Here is an 11,893-nt window from a genome sequence, read left to right as displayed (position 1 = left end):
ATGAATTCATCAGTTATTCTGCCGAGATTATGGAATGCTGGCTCATGAATAGGCAGTGGTCTTGTATTCATTACACTGGTCCTAAACGTCCCTGTCATAAGACATGTCACTGGGTACTGCGTTAGGCTTGAAGATTCTGAATAGACAGCAACGTCCCTTACCTCCGACGCCCGTGCAGTCTGACTACAGGCATACACGTTCAGACTGCTCATCCAATTGAGCGACTCGATTGGGTGACGTATTAACATTTCACAATGGTCTAAACTTTATTAAGTATAATAGAATACATGGTTTACCATATCCGAGAGACGTGATGTGTTTCAATGCTTTCATTAATGATTGGTTTTAAAAGATAGTTAGGCCCTTAAAAAGAGTTCAACCATAAAGAACACCATGGCCAAGTCAAGTTAACTTCCATGAACACGTTCGGTTATCCTAACGGTCCAATCCTTTATGCGTCTAAACAAAAAGTTCCTTAATTAACTAAGAATCCCTCAAGCGGGGTGCAATGCTTGAGACCGCATTATGGTGCAGTGTACTAATCAACACTGACCGGGTTCCATGGCCTTACTTAGCAGAGGTACATCTTACAACAACCGCTGTGCTTCAGCATGCACGTACGAAGTTTATATGCTTGGTAACTACACTAGCATGGTCTAGGACCGACAATATACTAAGGGTCTAGTCAGATGTTTCACTACGAAAGAGTCCTCGGTCAGAATCCAAAGCTTGATAGACTTACTACAACCGGTGTACCTCAGTCGATCTTATGTTATATCCGATAGACTTCTCTTACCAAGGGGTGACACATATAGTGTACTCTGAATCGGGGTTCGCGACTTCCCAATAACAGAGCCAATAACTACGTTCTATTAGTTGGAAAAGCAATTAAGTTTAAACCATAATCGGAAAACATTTCAACAGCATACACATATCATAATATCATTTCGGCATTATAACTGCTTACATCATAGCATACACTAAAGATAACTACTCGCTAATCATGGCAACAATATCACATAACATAATGATAGAAGACATTATATAAAGATAAGGGATAGAAGTACCAGTAGATTAAACGGGTTCCGAATACAAAAGTGATAACTTTAAGACTCCAGACCGCTCCTAATACAATCTTCGGCATTCTTCTCCGGGTACTAGGTTTCCCACACGTAGTCGAAGGCCTTGAGAGTATGACTAATATTGTACAAGAGAAAGAAAGAAGTGAATTGAAGTGTGTGTTGGAATGAATGACAAAGACCCTTTAAATAAACAAGATTTTTGCCTGCAAACGGCTGGCAGGCCATTTTTAGAGGCCGTTTGCTGAGACAAGCCGTTTATCAAGACCATTTGATCTGACCGTTTGGCAAGCCATTTGCCATACTGGCAGGCCATTTGGCAAGCTATATGGCAGGCCTTTTGCTAGCCTGGTCATCCTGACTTTCCTGGATCATAACTTGATTTCTTGTCTTTCACCATTTTTGCTCTAGAATCTTCGTTTTAGCTCCGATTCTCTTGATTCTTCTTGCTCCGTCTTCATAATTAATTATTCTTCAATTCTAACCGATGAAGTGGGTATTTTGCTGATAAAGTTTGAATCTTTCTTGTTTTTGAGCCTTAATACCGGGGTGAAAACGTGACTTTTTAGCCGATATCATGGAATTATTGGCGTTAAAATCTTATTAAAATCGAACTTAAGAATCGATTCGTTTGGTTATGTATTTAACCCTACACGAATTTTTAAAGTTTGTATATTTAAATATAAAGTGTTTAAAGTATTCGGTAAAACTGTCCGATGTGTTTATAACTGTTGCGACTTTTTGGTTTGGAGATAGTTTCTAATTTTCGAATATGTGTTATATCACTGACTTACAGGGATTTTGGCGTGTATTAAAAGTTAAACTGATATTTATTTATTTTTATAAAAATTCTAGAAATTTACTGTACAGTTTAAAATATTAAAAAGTATTATAATACTATACGTTTAGTATATTTGACACGTATGTTAGCGACCTTAGGTTTGAATGAATTTTTGGGTCAGACCTAACTTGTTGACCATGTTGACCATATCGTTGACCTTTGTCGACCAACCGGTTAAACCATTGACCAAGTACGTGTGAAGTGATAATATATTATATATATTTTAAATAATATTATTTTGCTTATACAAAATGGATGATTCAAGTTTGACCTTGGAGTTTGACTTTGACTATGACTTCCTAAGTTGACCTATGAGTTGCCTTTTGGTTTGACCTTTGACTTTTAAAATGACTTTTGAGTTGACTTTTCTTGACATTTGTATGTCGGTCATGAGCATTAGGATAGTATTATATTATGACCCGACCTTTTATGTTAGACATTAAATGATCACTTATACTTATTTAGGTGTGTACTTTTGTTTGCCGCGATTACTTGAACACACGTTATTGTTTAATTGTTGTCGTGCTTTAAGGTGAGTTGTAGTCCCACTTTTTAATTTACATTTTTGGGATAAGAATACATACGTTTTTCACTTATGCAATACACACAACTACATAACTTAATTTACACTGAGTTTGATACAGAAATTCCTTAGATTTGGTAACTAGTAACTACTAGTTTTTACACTAGTAGACACGAATATATATATATATATATATATATATATATATATATATATATATATATATATATATATATATATATATATATATATATATATATATATATATAATGTTTTAATCAAGAGGGAAGCACTTTTTTGGGGGGAAGTGTGGGGAAGTAATTTTTTTTACGTTTTGATTTTTTTTAAGCATTAAGATCACATGAAAATATGAACATTTAAAAAAGACACTTCGTGATAAATTTATTACTTCGGCGGGAAAACGCTCGAAAAAATAAATTATAACATTCATTGCAATAGATGATTTGCTTCTGAGTTTTTCTTTTAGTGTTTAAAAATTAGGATTTAGAAATTAGGGGTTAAAAATTAGGGTTTAGCTATTAGGATTTAAAAATTAGGGTTTAGGGTTTAGAAATTAAGGTTTAGGGTTTAGAAAATAGGGTTTAGATTGAATTTTTAACACAAACGGTTTAACATTACGCATGATGCATGTTAACAATTTTTTCTTCGGACGTTTTCCCACCAAATTAATAACATTCATCACAAAGTGTCTTTTTTAAATGTTCATATTTTCGTATGCTCTTAATGTTGGAAAAAATTTTTTTGAAAAAATGAAAAAATAAATTTTACTTCTCTCTTCCCCCTAAAAAAGCGCTTTCCTCTTGATTATATGTATATATATATATATATATATATATATATATATATATATGTATATATATATGTATATATGTATATATGTATATATGTATATATATACATATATACATATATACATATATATGTACATATATACATATATATGTATATATATACATATATATACATATATATATATATACATATATATATATATATATATACATATATATATATATATATACATATATATATATATATATATATATATATATATATATATGGCAGTGCTCAACTTTATTATTTATGTTAAGCTTAGTTACCGCGTGCTCAACTTTTGGCAGAATCTTTTAGAATGCTTTTGAACTTGAAACATTTTGGTCTACTTTATTCATTTTACGAAATATTTAAACCTATAACTCACCAACCTTGGTGTTGACTTTTTAGTATGTTTATTCTCAGGTACGTAAGGTGCTGTCACTGTTTGGTTCTCTGAATTGGTTGCTAGTTGACAAGGTGATACATGAAGTTTGTCATGTCATATTTCAAAATACTTTTGCATTCACTTGTTTAATTACTCATATTGCGTCTGAAAAATGTTGATTTTCTAGTTTCTTTCTATTTTTAGAAACTTCCTACTTTTGGAAATCTGCTAATCTTAGCAACTTACTATTTATGGGGATTGACTATTCTTGGTGATTGCTCACTTGTGGAAAACTTATTTTAAATAAATGCAAACTTTTATTAAACATGCATATATAGGGCAATATCACGCTATGGGACTGTTAGTTCACGTGTCGCGTCAATACCGAATTTGGCGGGTCATGACATATCGGTAATCAACAGCTTTGGAGGACAAGTGAATTTCATTCGGGTGCAGTTCCTCTTTTATTACTTTAGTCCTTAAAAATTCGGATCCAGTGAGTTTACATGATTACTGGCTAATTAGCTTAATTGGAAGCTATTATAAAATTATTTCAAAATTACTTTCAGTCCGGATTTGAAAGGTGATCCCTCACCTCGTTGGTTTTGAACAAAGCGCCTTCATAAAGGGAAGAAATATAATTGATGGGGCTCTTATTGCTAATGAATCTCTTGAGGTTTTAGAGAATAATCGATTGAGATGCATGGTTTTCAAAGTTGATTTTGAAAAGGCGTTCGATAGTCTCAATTGGAATTTTTAGAGGAAAGATGGGATTCATGGGGTTTGGTGTTAGATGGAGGAGACGGATTATCTCGTATCTAAAGTTGGAATCCACATCCGTTCTTGTAAACAGTTCTCCCACAAAAGAATTCAAACTTGGAAAAGGGGTAAGACAAGGCGATCATCTTTTGCATTTTCTTTTTTTTTATTGCGGCGGAAGGGCTTAATTGGCATACAAAATATGCAGTATCGAATAATCTTTTTAGTGGGGTTAAATTTGGTATCGATAAAATCCCAATCTCCTATCTCCAAAATATGCGGACGATACCATCTTTTTTGGTACTTGGAGTTTGGATAACATTTAACTCTTATGAAACTTCTAAAATGTTTTGAGTTAAGTTCGGGTATAAAGGTTAATTATTATAAAATAATCTTTTTGGTGTAGGGTAGATAAGAATGAGGTTGATGTGATGGCTAGACTTTTTGGTAGTAATGTGGGTTCCTTTCCGTTCATTTTTCTCGGGTTACCAGTTGGTGCAAAGATGAACAAACTGATAAGTTGGAAATCGGTTGTAGACAAATTTGAAAAAAGACTATCAGATTGAAAAGCGCGTGCGATGTCATTCGATGGATGTTTAACTCTCGTGAATTCGGTTCTAAATAGTTTACCGTTGTATTAGTTTTTTATCTTCCGTGCCCCTCCTAACGTGCTTAAAAAACTTGAGTATGTAAGACGTAAATGTTTTTGGGGTGGGTCGGGTGATGAGTTAAAAATCTCGTGGGTTAACTGGGATGATGTAATCCGCCCTTGGGCGGAAGACAGGCTTAGTTTAGGTTCTCTTAAATGCAAAAAAAGTTTGGCATTAATCGCCAAGTGGTGGTGGAGGTTTAAGATCGAAACTACCTCCTTGTGGGTTAATGTTATAAAAAGTATTTATGGGGCTTCAGTATTAATAAATTCGGGTAGTGTTACTTCTCTTTCGGGTTCTAATTCTCCATGGAGTAGTATTGTTAAAACATGTATTAAGATTGATAGCTTCAGTGTGTATTTGACCAAGTCGTTTGCGAAAGTGATTGGTAACGGCAACAACACAAAATTTTAGGATTAAAATTGGATCAAGGATAAACCTCTTAAGGATGTTTTCAAAAGACTGGTGCGGCTCGAATCAAATCAGAATGCATTGGTTGCGGATCGGTTGTGTTGGAATGGTTTAAACAGTGTGCCGACATGGTGTTGGTTGCGATAAGTAAGCGGAAGAATGAAGTCAGAACTAGACGAGCTGGAACTATTACTATCATCGTTGGCCATGATTCCGGACAAAGAAGATATGTCGGTTTGGAAATTGAGGGAGTGCGGTAAATTCTCAACAAAAATTCCAACAGAGAATATCATGTCGAATTATTATCCTTCGAATACAAGCTCTTTGCCAACTCAAAAATATAATCTAGTTCCTGAAAAAGTGGGAGTTTTTGTGTGGAGGGTATGGCGGAAAAGATTAGCCGTTTTGTTGGAACTCGGCAAGCGGGGTATTGATCTTAACTCTGTCCGTTGTCCTCTATGTGATGGCGACATTGAATCGATTGAATACTCGCTTTTAACGTGTTAAAATGTTATTGCAATTTAAGAAAAGGTCTTAAGTTGGTGGGGCATTAGTGGTCCGATCCATCTTACATTTGGTAACCTTCCTTGCTGTAATATTTCTTTACAATGTTCAGAATTAGGTGCGAAAATTTGGCAAACGGTGGAATGGACAAGCGGATATCTCATTTGGAAAAATTGGAATCAAAAGGTGTTCAAAAAGGTGTGTGGTCCCCTCTAATTGCGTTAAATGAGATTCAAGTTAAAAGATTTGAATGGATCGCGAAGCGGTACAAAATAAGGAAAATCGAATGGCATGATTGGCTTCACAATCCACAATCTTTTTTAGTGTAATTATCGGATAGTTCGAGTGTAACTATTAAGATGCTAGCGTAGCATTCTAGCTCGGTATCTTTGCATTTTAGTATCTTGTGCGATTTGTATTGTGTTTAGGCGAGCTTCGGCTTCCTATGTATTCTTTAATTGATATTGAATATATTATGCATTTCAAAAAATAAATAAATAAATCTATAATTACATAAATGTATATATATATATATATATATATATATATATATATATATATATATATATATATACAAGAAAGTATAGGGCTTAGGTGGCGGCTTCTTATCGATCCATGATGACGTGTCAATTTTAGAATTAATCTACCTATATATATATATATATATATATATATATATATATATATATATATATATATATATATATATATATATATAGGGGGAGGATCAATGGGGAAGTAACCAATCGGGGGGAAGCGGAGGGAAGCAAAAAAAAAAATTGTTTTTTTGGAATTTTTTTTCCCGGCATCAAGATCACACGAAAATATAAACATTTAGAAGAGATACTTCGTGATGAATGTTATTATTTAGGCGGGAAAACGATCGACAAAAATAACATTCAAGAGAATATTGTTCGTGAAGAATGTAAACGTTTTTTTCATATTTTGTGAAGTAAAATTTAGCCCGGTTTAGAGTTTAGGGTTTAGGGTTTGGTGTTTTGGGTTTATTCATAAACTCAAAACACCAAACCCTAAACCCTAAACCTTAAACTCTAAAACGTTCGTGTTAAAACTCAATCTAAATTCTAAATCTAAACCATAAACCCTACATTTCTAAACCCTAATATCTAAACCCTATAAAACCTAATATCTAAACCCTAATATCTAAAACCTCAACATACACTCGAAAAACACGATAATTATTATATATTACTTATTCGAGCGTTTTCCCACCAAAATAAAATCATTTATCGAAAAGTGTCTTTATTAAATGTTCATATTTTCATCCAATCTATAATGTTCGTGAACAAAGTTTTTTCAAAAAACGAAGAAAAAAAAAATTTGTTTCCCCCTGCTTCCCCCCGATTGGTTGCTTCCCCCTTGATCCTACCACTATATATATATGTATATATATATATTTATATATGTATATATATATATATATATATATTTATATATGTATATATATATATATATATATATATATATATATATATATGTATATATATATATATATATATATATATATATATATATATATATATATATATATATATATATGTATATATATATATATGGGGGAGCTCAAGGGATAAGTGGTATTTTTAGGATAAGGGGATAAGTAAAATGAGATTTTTATATCTTTTACATTAGAGCTCCAATTTAAAAAAAAAAACAAATTTTCGTAATGTACTGACATTGTGTAGATTCATAATTTTTTATTTTTTTCAACAGGTGCTTAAAATGCATCTGATGCATGTTAACGTTTTTTGAGGTTTTTTTGAGTTTTTTTTAGGATTTAGCCCGATTTAGAGTGTAGGGTTTAGGGGTTTGGGTTTAGGGTTTAGGGTTTAGGGTTGAGGATTTACGGAGTAAACCCTCAACCCTAAACCCTAAACCCTAACCCCTAAACCCTAAATTCTAAACCGTTCGTTTAAAAACTCGTTCTAAAACCCTAATTTCTAAACCCTAAACCCTAATTACTAAACCCTAGTTACTAAACCCTAAACTGTAACATCCCGCATTTTTCCGTTAAAATTATTTTAACTCCCGTCTTTTTATTTTATTAATATCTTTCATATCTAGATTCGTATCCTCCGTTAGCTAATGTTCTTAATATTTCCGTTATCGAATTTTAACATCACCCGTTTACTCTCGCGCATTTAAATTAATTCGTTCGGTTAATTCACGCAACCGCTTTGAAACTTGAGGGACTAAACTTGCCAAGAGACCAAACTCTTAACTGGGTCAACTAGTCAACCATGAACTCTCATCCATTCATTCACCTCCTCCTCTCTTTCAATACTTCAACTTTTTTTCTCAAACACCAATTCAAAGATTCATCATCCATTTCCAATCTAGCAATCAAATATCAAAACAAATTACATATTTGGAATCCTTGCATCTTCCTCTTCAATTCCATACCGATTTCGTCAAGTTTGGGTGACTTTCTAAAATCACTAAATTCTTTGTTCTTGATGTTTTTAACTTATAAAAGTGTTAATTAGTGTCTATGGCTCAAGTCTAACATGAATATATGATTTGTATGCATGTTCTTGTCATTTTGATGTAACTAGCTTAAACTTGAAATGGGTGTGTTTGATCTTGATATTTGGTTGCTTAAATGTTGTTAGATGTTAAAAGTGCATGTATTAAATGTGTTACTAGCACCATTAGCTTCAATTTGGTATATAGGTTGACTTGGAAAAGTCTCATTAACATGATTAAGGATTTTATGATTTTTGGTTAGGGTTTGGTAGCTTTAAATGTGATTTTTGATGCATTAAAAGCCTTGCAATGTTGTTGGTAAGTGTTTAGTAGTATTGTATATTTAATTACCTACGAAACGGCGTATTATATGTGTGCATTTAATTCCCGAATCATAAATGTGCATTTATGAACTTGAAAGTATTTATGATGAACATTAAATGAACATTCAACTTGGATTTTTATTTTTGTAAATGATGTTTTTAATTGATAAAATGTGTTTAGTTGTGTTCCTCGTCAAATTTCCTTTCCAACGATATAAGATACGTGCCTTGAATGTTTACGGTTCGTTAAATGTGTTTGAATGAAATTTGGTTTGGGGCTTAGACTTTTGAAAATAGCCAGGCACCAGCTCCAGTTGATTGCCGCGGCGCGGCCATCCCATGTCGCGGCGCGACATAAGCCGTGATCAGCGGCTATTCACCATGACATTTTTTTGAAAAATGTTTGCTATGCTACGCACCTCCGAATCACATGCAACTTGTTCTAACATGCTTATATATGATTAAAAACCTCGGAAAAATAGTTCGGGACCCGAACCGAACGTGTTTACTTTTTCGTTGACTTTGACTTGACCAAAGTTGACTTTTGTCCAAACTTAACCAATACTTGTTTAAACCGTTCTAATCTTCTTGTATACTTAATTCTTGCATGAAACTTAACAACTTGATTCACGTGCTATATAATCGAGTTGTAACGAGCCATAGGACTAATTGGACAACTTTGACCAATCATGTTTACCGTTATTGATACAACCTACTTGTTTATGTCAAGACTAGCAATTGTCCTTGCACACATTTACTTGTGAAGTACTTTATTTCTCGTGCACTCAAGGTGAGATCATTGTCCCAGTTTTACTCTTTTAAACTTAAATTTAGGATGAGAAAACATAAACTTTTCGTTTTACAAAGTGAACACACGTACGGAAACAAACATTCTACGTACGAGTTAGAACAAAAATCCTCAATTCAATTATCATTAGTTACACTTGAAGGGTGTAAGCGAGAACTTATGTTGTATAGCCATACGGGTTTGACAAACCCTCATTCGGACGGTTCGCAATCGTTATTGGATGAAATATATTTTCGAGAAACAGTGTATGTTCTAACACAATTGTGATGGGGTTCTATGGATGGAAAGTTAAGCCTTGATAATTGGGTGCTCGTGATAACAAATTTTAGAATGGTTTACTATTATTTCAATGTTATAAATCTTGTGGTTCATTTGTACTTACTTACTTACTTACTTAAACTTATGATTTCACCAACGTTTTCGTTGACAGATTTCTATGTTTTTCTCAGGTCCTTGAACGTTTTGTGATACATGCTTCTGCTCACTATTTTTGATACTTGCTTGTATGTCGAGTATACATGCATACATGGAACATCTTTTGACTTACTTTTAAATTGTGTCGCATAGGTTTCATTTGTACATTAAACGTTGTAATGTAACTAGTCGTTGAACTACTTTTGTAAACTTGAAACATCTTTACATTTGAAATGAATACGACATATTTTGGTCAAACGTCATTTTAAAGACTTATGACCACGTAACGAGACCTAAGTAGACGACGCCGTCAATGACGATTTTGTCGGGTCGCTACAGATGGTATCAGAGTGTTGGTTGTAGGGATTTAGAGTTCATTGGTGTCAACCCCGAGTCATAGGGTACATTAGTGAGTCTAGACTACAACCAGCATATAGACTTGAAGTAGGAATTACTTGACTACTTGTGCATTTATACTCGAACTCTTCTATTCATACCTAACTCTTATTCTATCTTAATCTCACGTTATTTAATGTGATTGACACGTCACCTTGACTTTGCGAAATAATGTCGAATGCACATATGAATTAGGGTAATATAATTGCCGAGATTATATTACGGTGACTCATATGGACGTTCCGACATTATGACATAAAGAATTTAAGACGGGTCAAGGAAATTTTCTCTTCATCATTATTCCATATCATGATTAGTATTATTGAGAATACTAAACAACGATATTCTTGTCTCATGAAGGAACAATGGCTCACCGAGGTCAACACAACACTCTTCCCGAAACTCTCAAACAAGCTCTTCAACGAATGATAGCCAGCGCCGTGGATGCGTTCATGGCCGGTCACTCCTCCAACAACAACAACAATCATGGAGCCGGTAATTCAAACGAGGGGTGCTCCTACAAGAACTTCATGGGGTGCAAACCTCCCACTTTCTATGGAACTAGGGGACCGATTGCTCTCACCTGATGGTTCGAACAAATGGAAGTCGGTTTTAGAATAAGCGGCTGTCGGGACCAAGATAAGTTCAAGTTTTCTACCCTCACTTTCACCGATATCGCTCTCTCATGGTGGAACACGTATGTACAATCGGTGGGTACCGATGAAGCCCACACACTCTCTTAGACCGAACTAAGAGAAAGAATGATCACCGAATACTTCCCGCACAACGAGGCTCGAAGGCTCGAACAGGGGCTAAGAAATTTAAAAACAGTCAGGGATGATCTCAAAGTTATAATCAACGGTTTGTCGAACTAGCCTTAATGTGTCTAACCCTCATGACTCCCTAGTCCCTAAGAGTTGAACTTTACATGGATGGCCTCCCTAAGAGCATTCAACACGGGGTAATGTCATCAAGACCCGCTAACCTACAAGAGGCTTTAACGATGGCCCGCCAATTTATAGAAACGGTGGATGAATTTGAAGCGCCGGCACCAACGACCGAGGATCGATCGGGTAGCAACCAAAGAAAAAGGGAAGCCTCTCAATCAAGCAATGTAACGATCCGTCAAAATCTCTATTGACGCGGCACGTTAATCATTGATTTCACAGTGAGGTTTTGACCTCTATATGATACGTTTTAATAAAATATTGCATTCATTAAAATAAGTGACTTTCTAAACATAGAAAGTTATAAACATGTGGGTGAGTGCTTAGGTATAAGCAAATCCCCAAAATATATAAGTTTTTATCATACAGTTTGACATCACAGTCAAATTATTTATTACACAACGCAGTTTTATTTCGAATGCAATAAACTTTATACAAAGCATGAGAGACTCCATGCAGGCAACAAGCACATCACAGCGGAAGCAGTCTAAGGACCTGAGAATAAAACATGCTAAAAAGTCAACACGAA

At 34.2% G+C, this 11,893-nt stretch overlaps 1 protein-coding gene across 1 annotated transcript; it reads left to right on the top strand.

Annotated features, from left to right (window-relative positions):
- Positions 1–4,432: 4,432 nt before the first annotated feature.
- On the top strand, positions 4,433–5,488 carry LOC139854636 (uncharacterized). Its single transcript, XM_071843930.1, has 4 exons — positions 4,433–4,552; positions 4,606–4,724; positions 4,831–4,954; positions 5,066–5,488. Exons 1-4 carry the CDS (start codon positions 4,433–4,435, stop codon positions 5,486–5,488), a joined length of 786 nt encoding a protein of 261 aa, XP_071700031.1.
- The last annotated feature ends 6,405 nt before the right edge of the window (positions 5,489–11,893 follow it).

The sequence above is a fragment of the Rutidosis leptorrhynchoides genome, chromosome 6 (genome assembly GCF_046630445.1).
Source record: "Rutidosis leptorrhynchoides isolate AG116_Rl617_1_P2 chromosome 6, CSIRO_AGI_Rlap_v1, whole genome shotgun sequence".
Taxonomy (NCBI): domain Eukaryota; kingdom Viridiplantae; phylum Streptophyta; class Magnoliopsida; order Asterales; family Asteraceae; genus Rutidosis; species Rutidosis leptorrhynchoides.
Note: the sequence above shows the minus strand (reverse complement) of the source record. Positions and strands in the feature narration are given on the sequence as shown.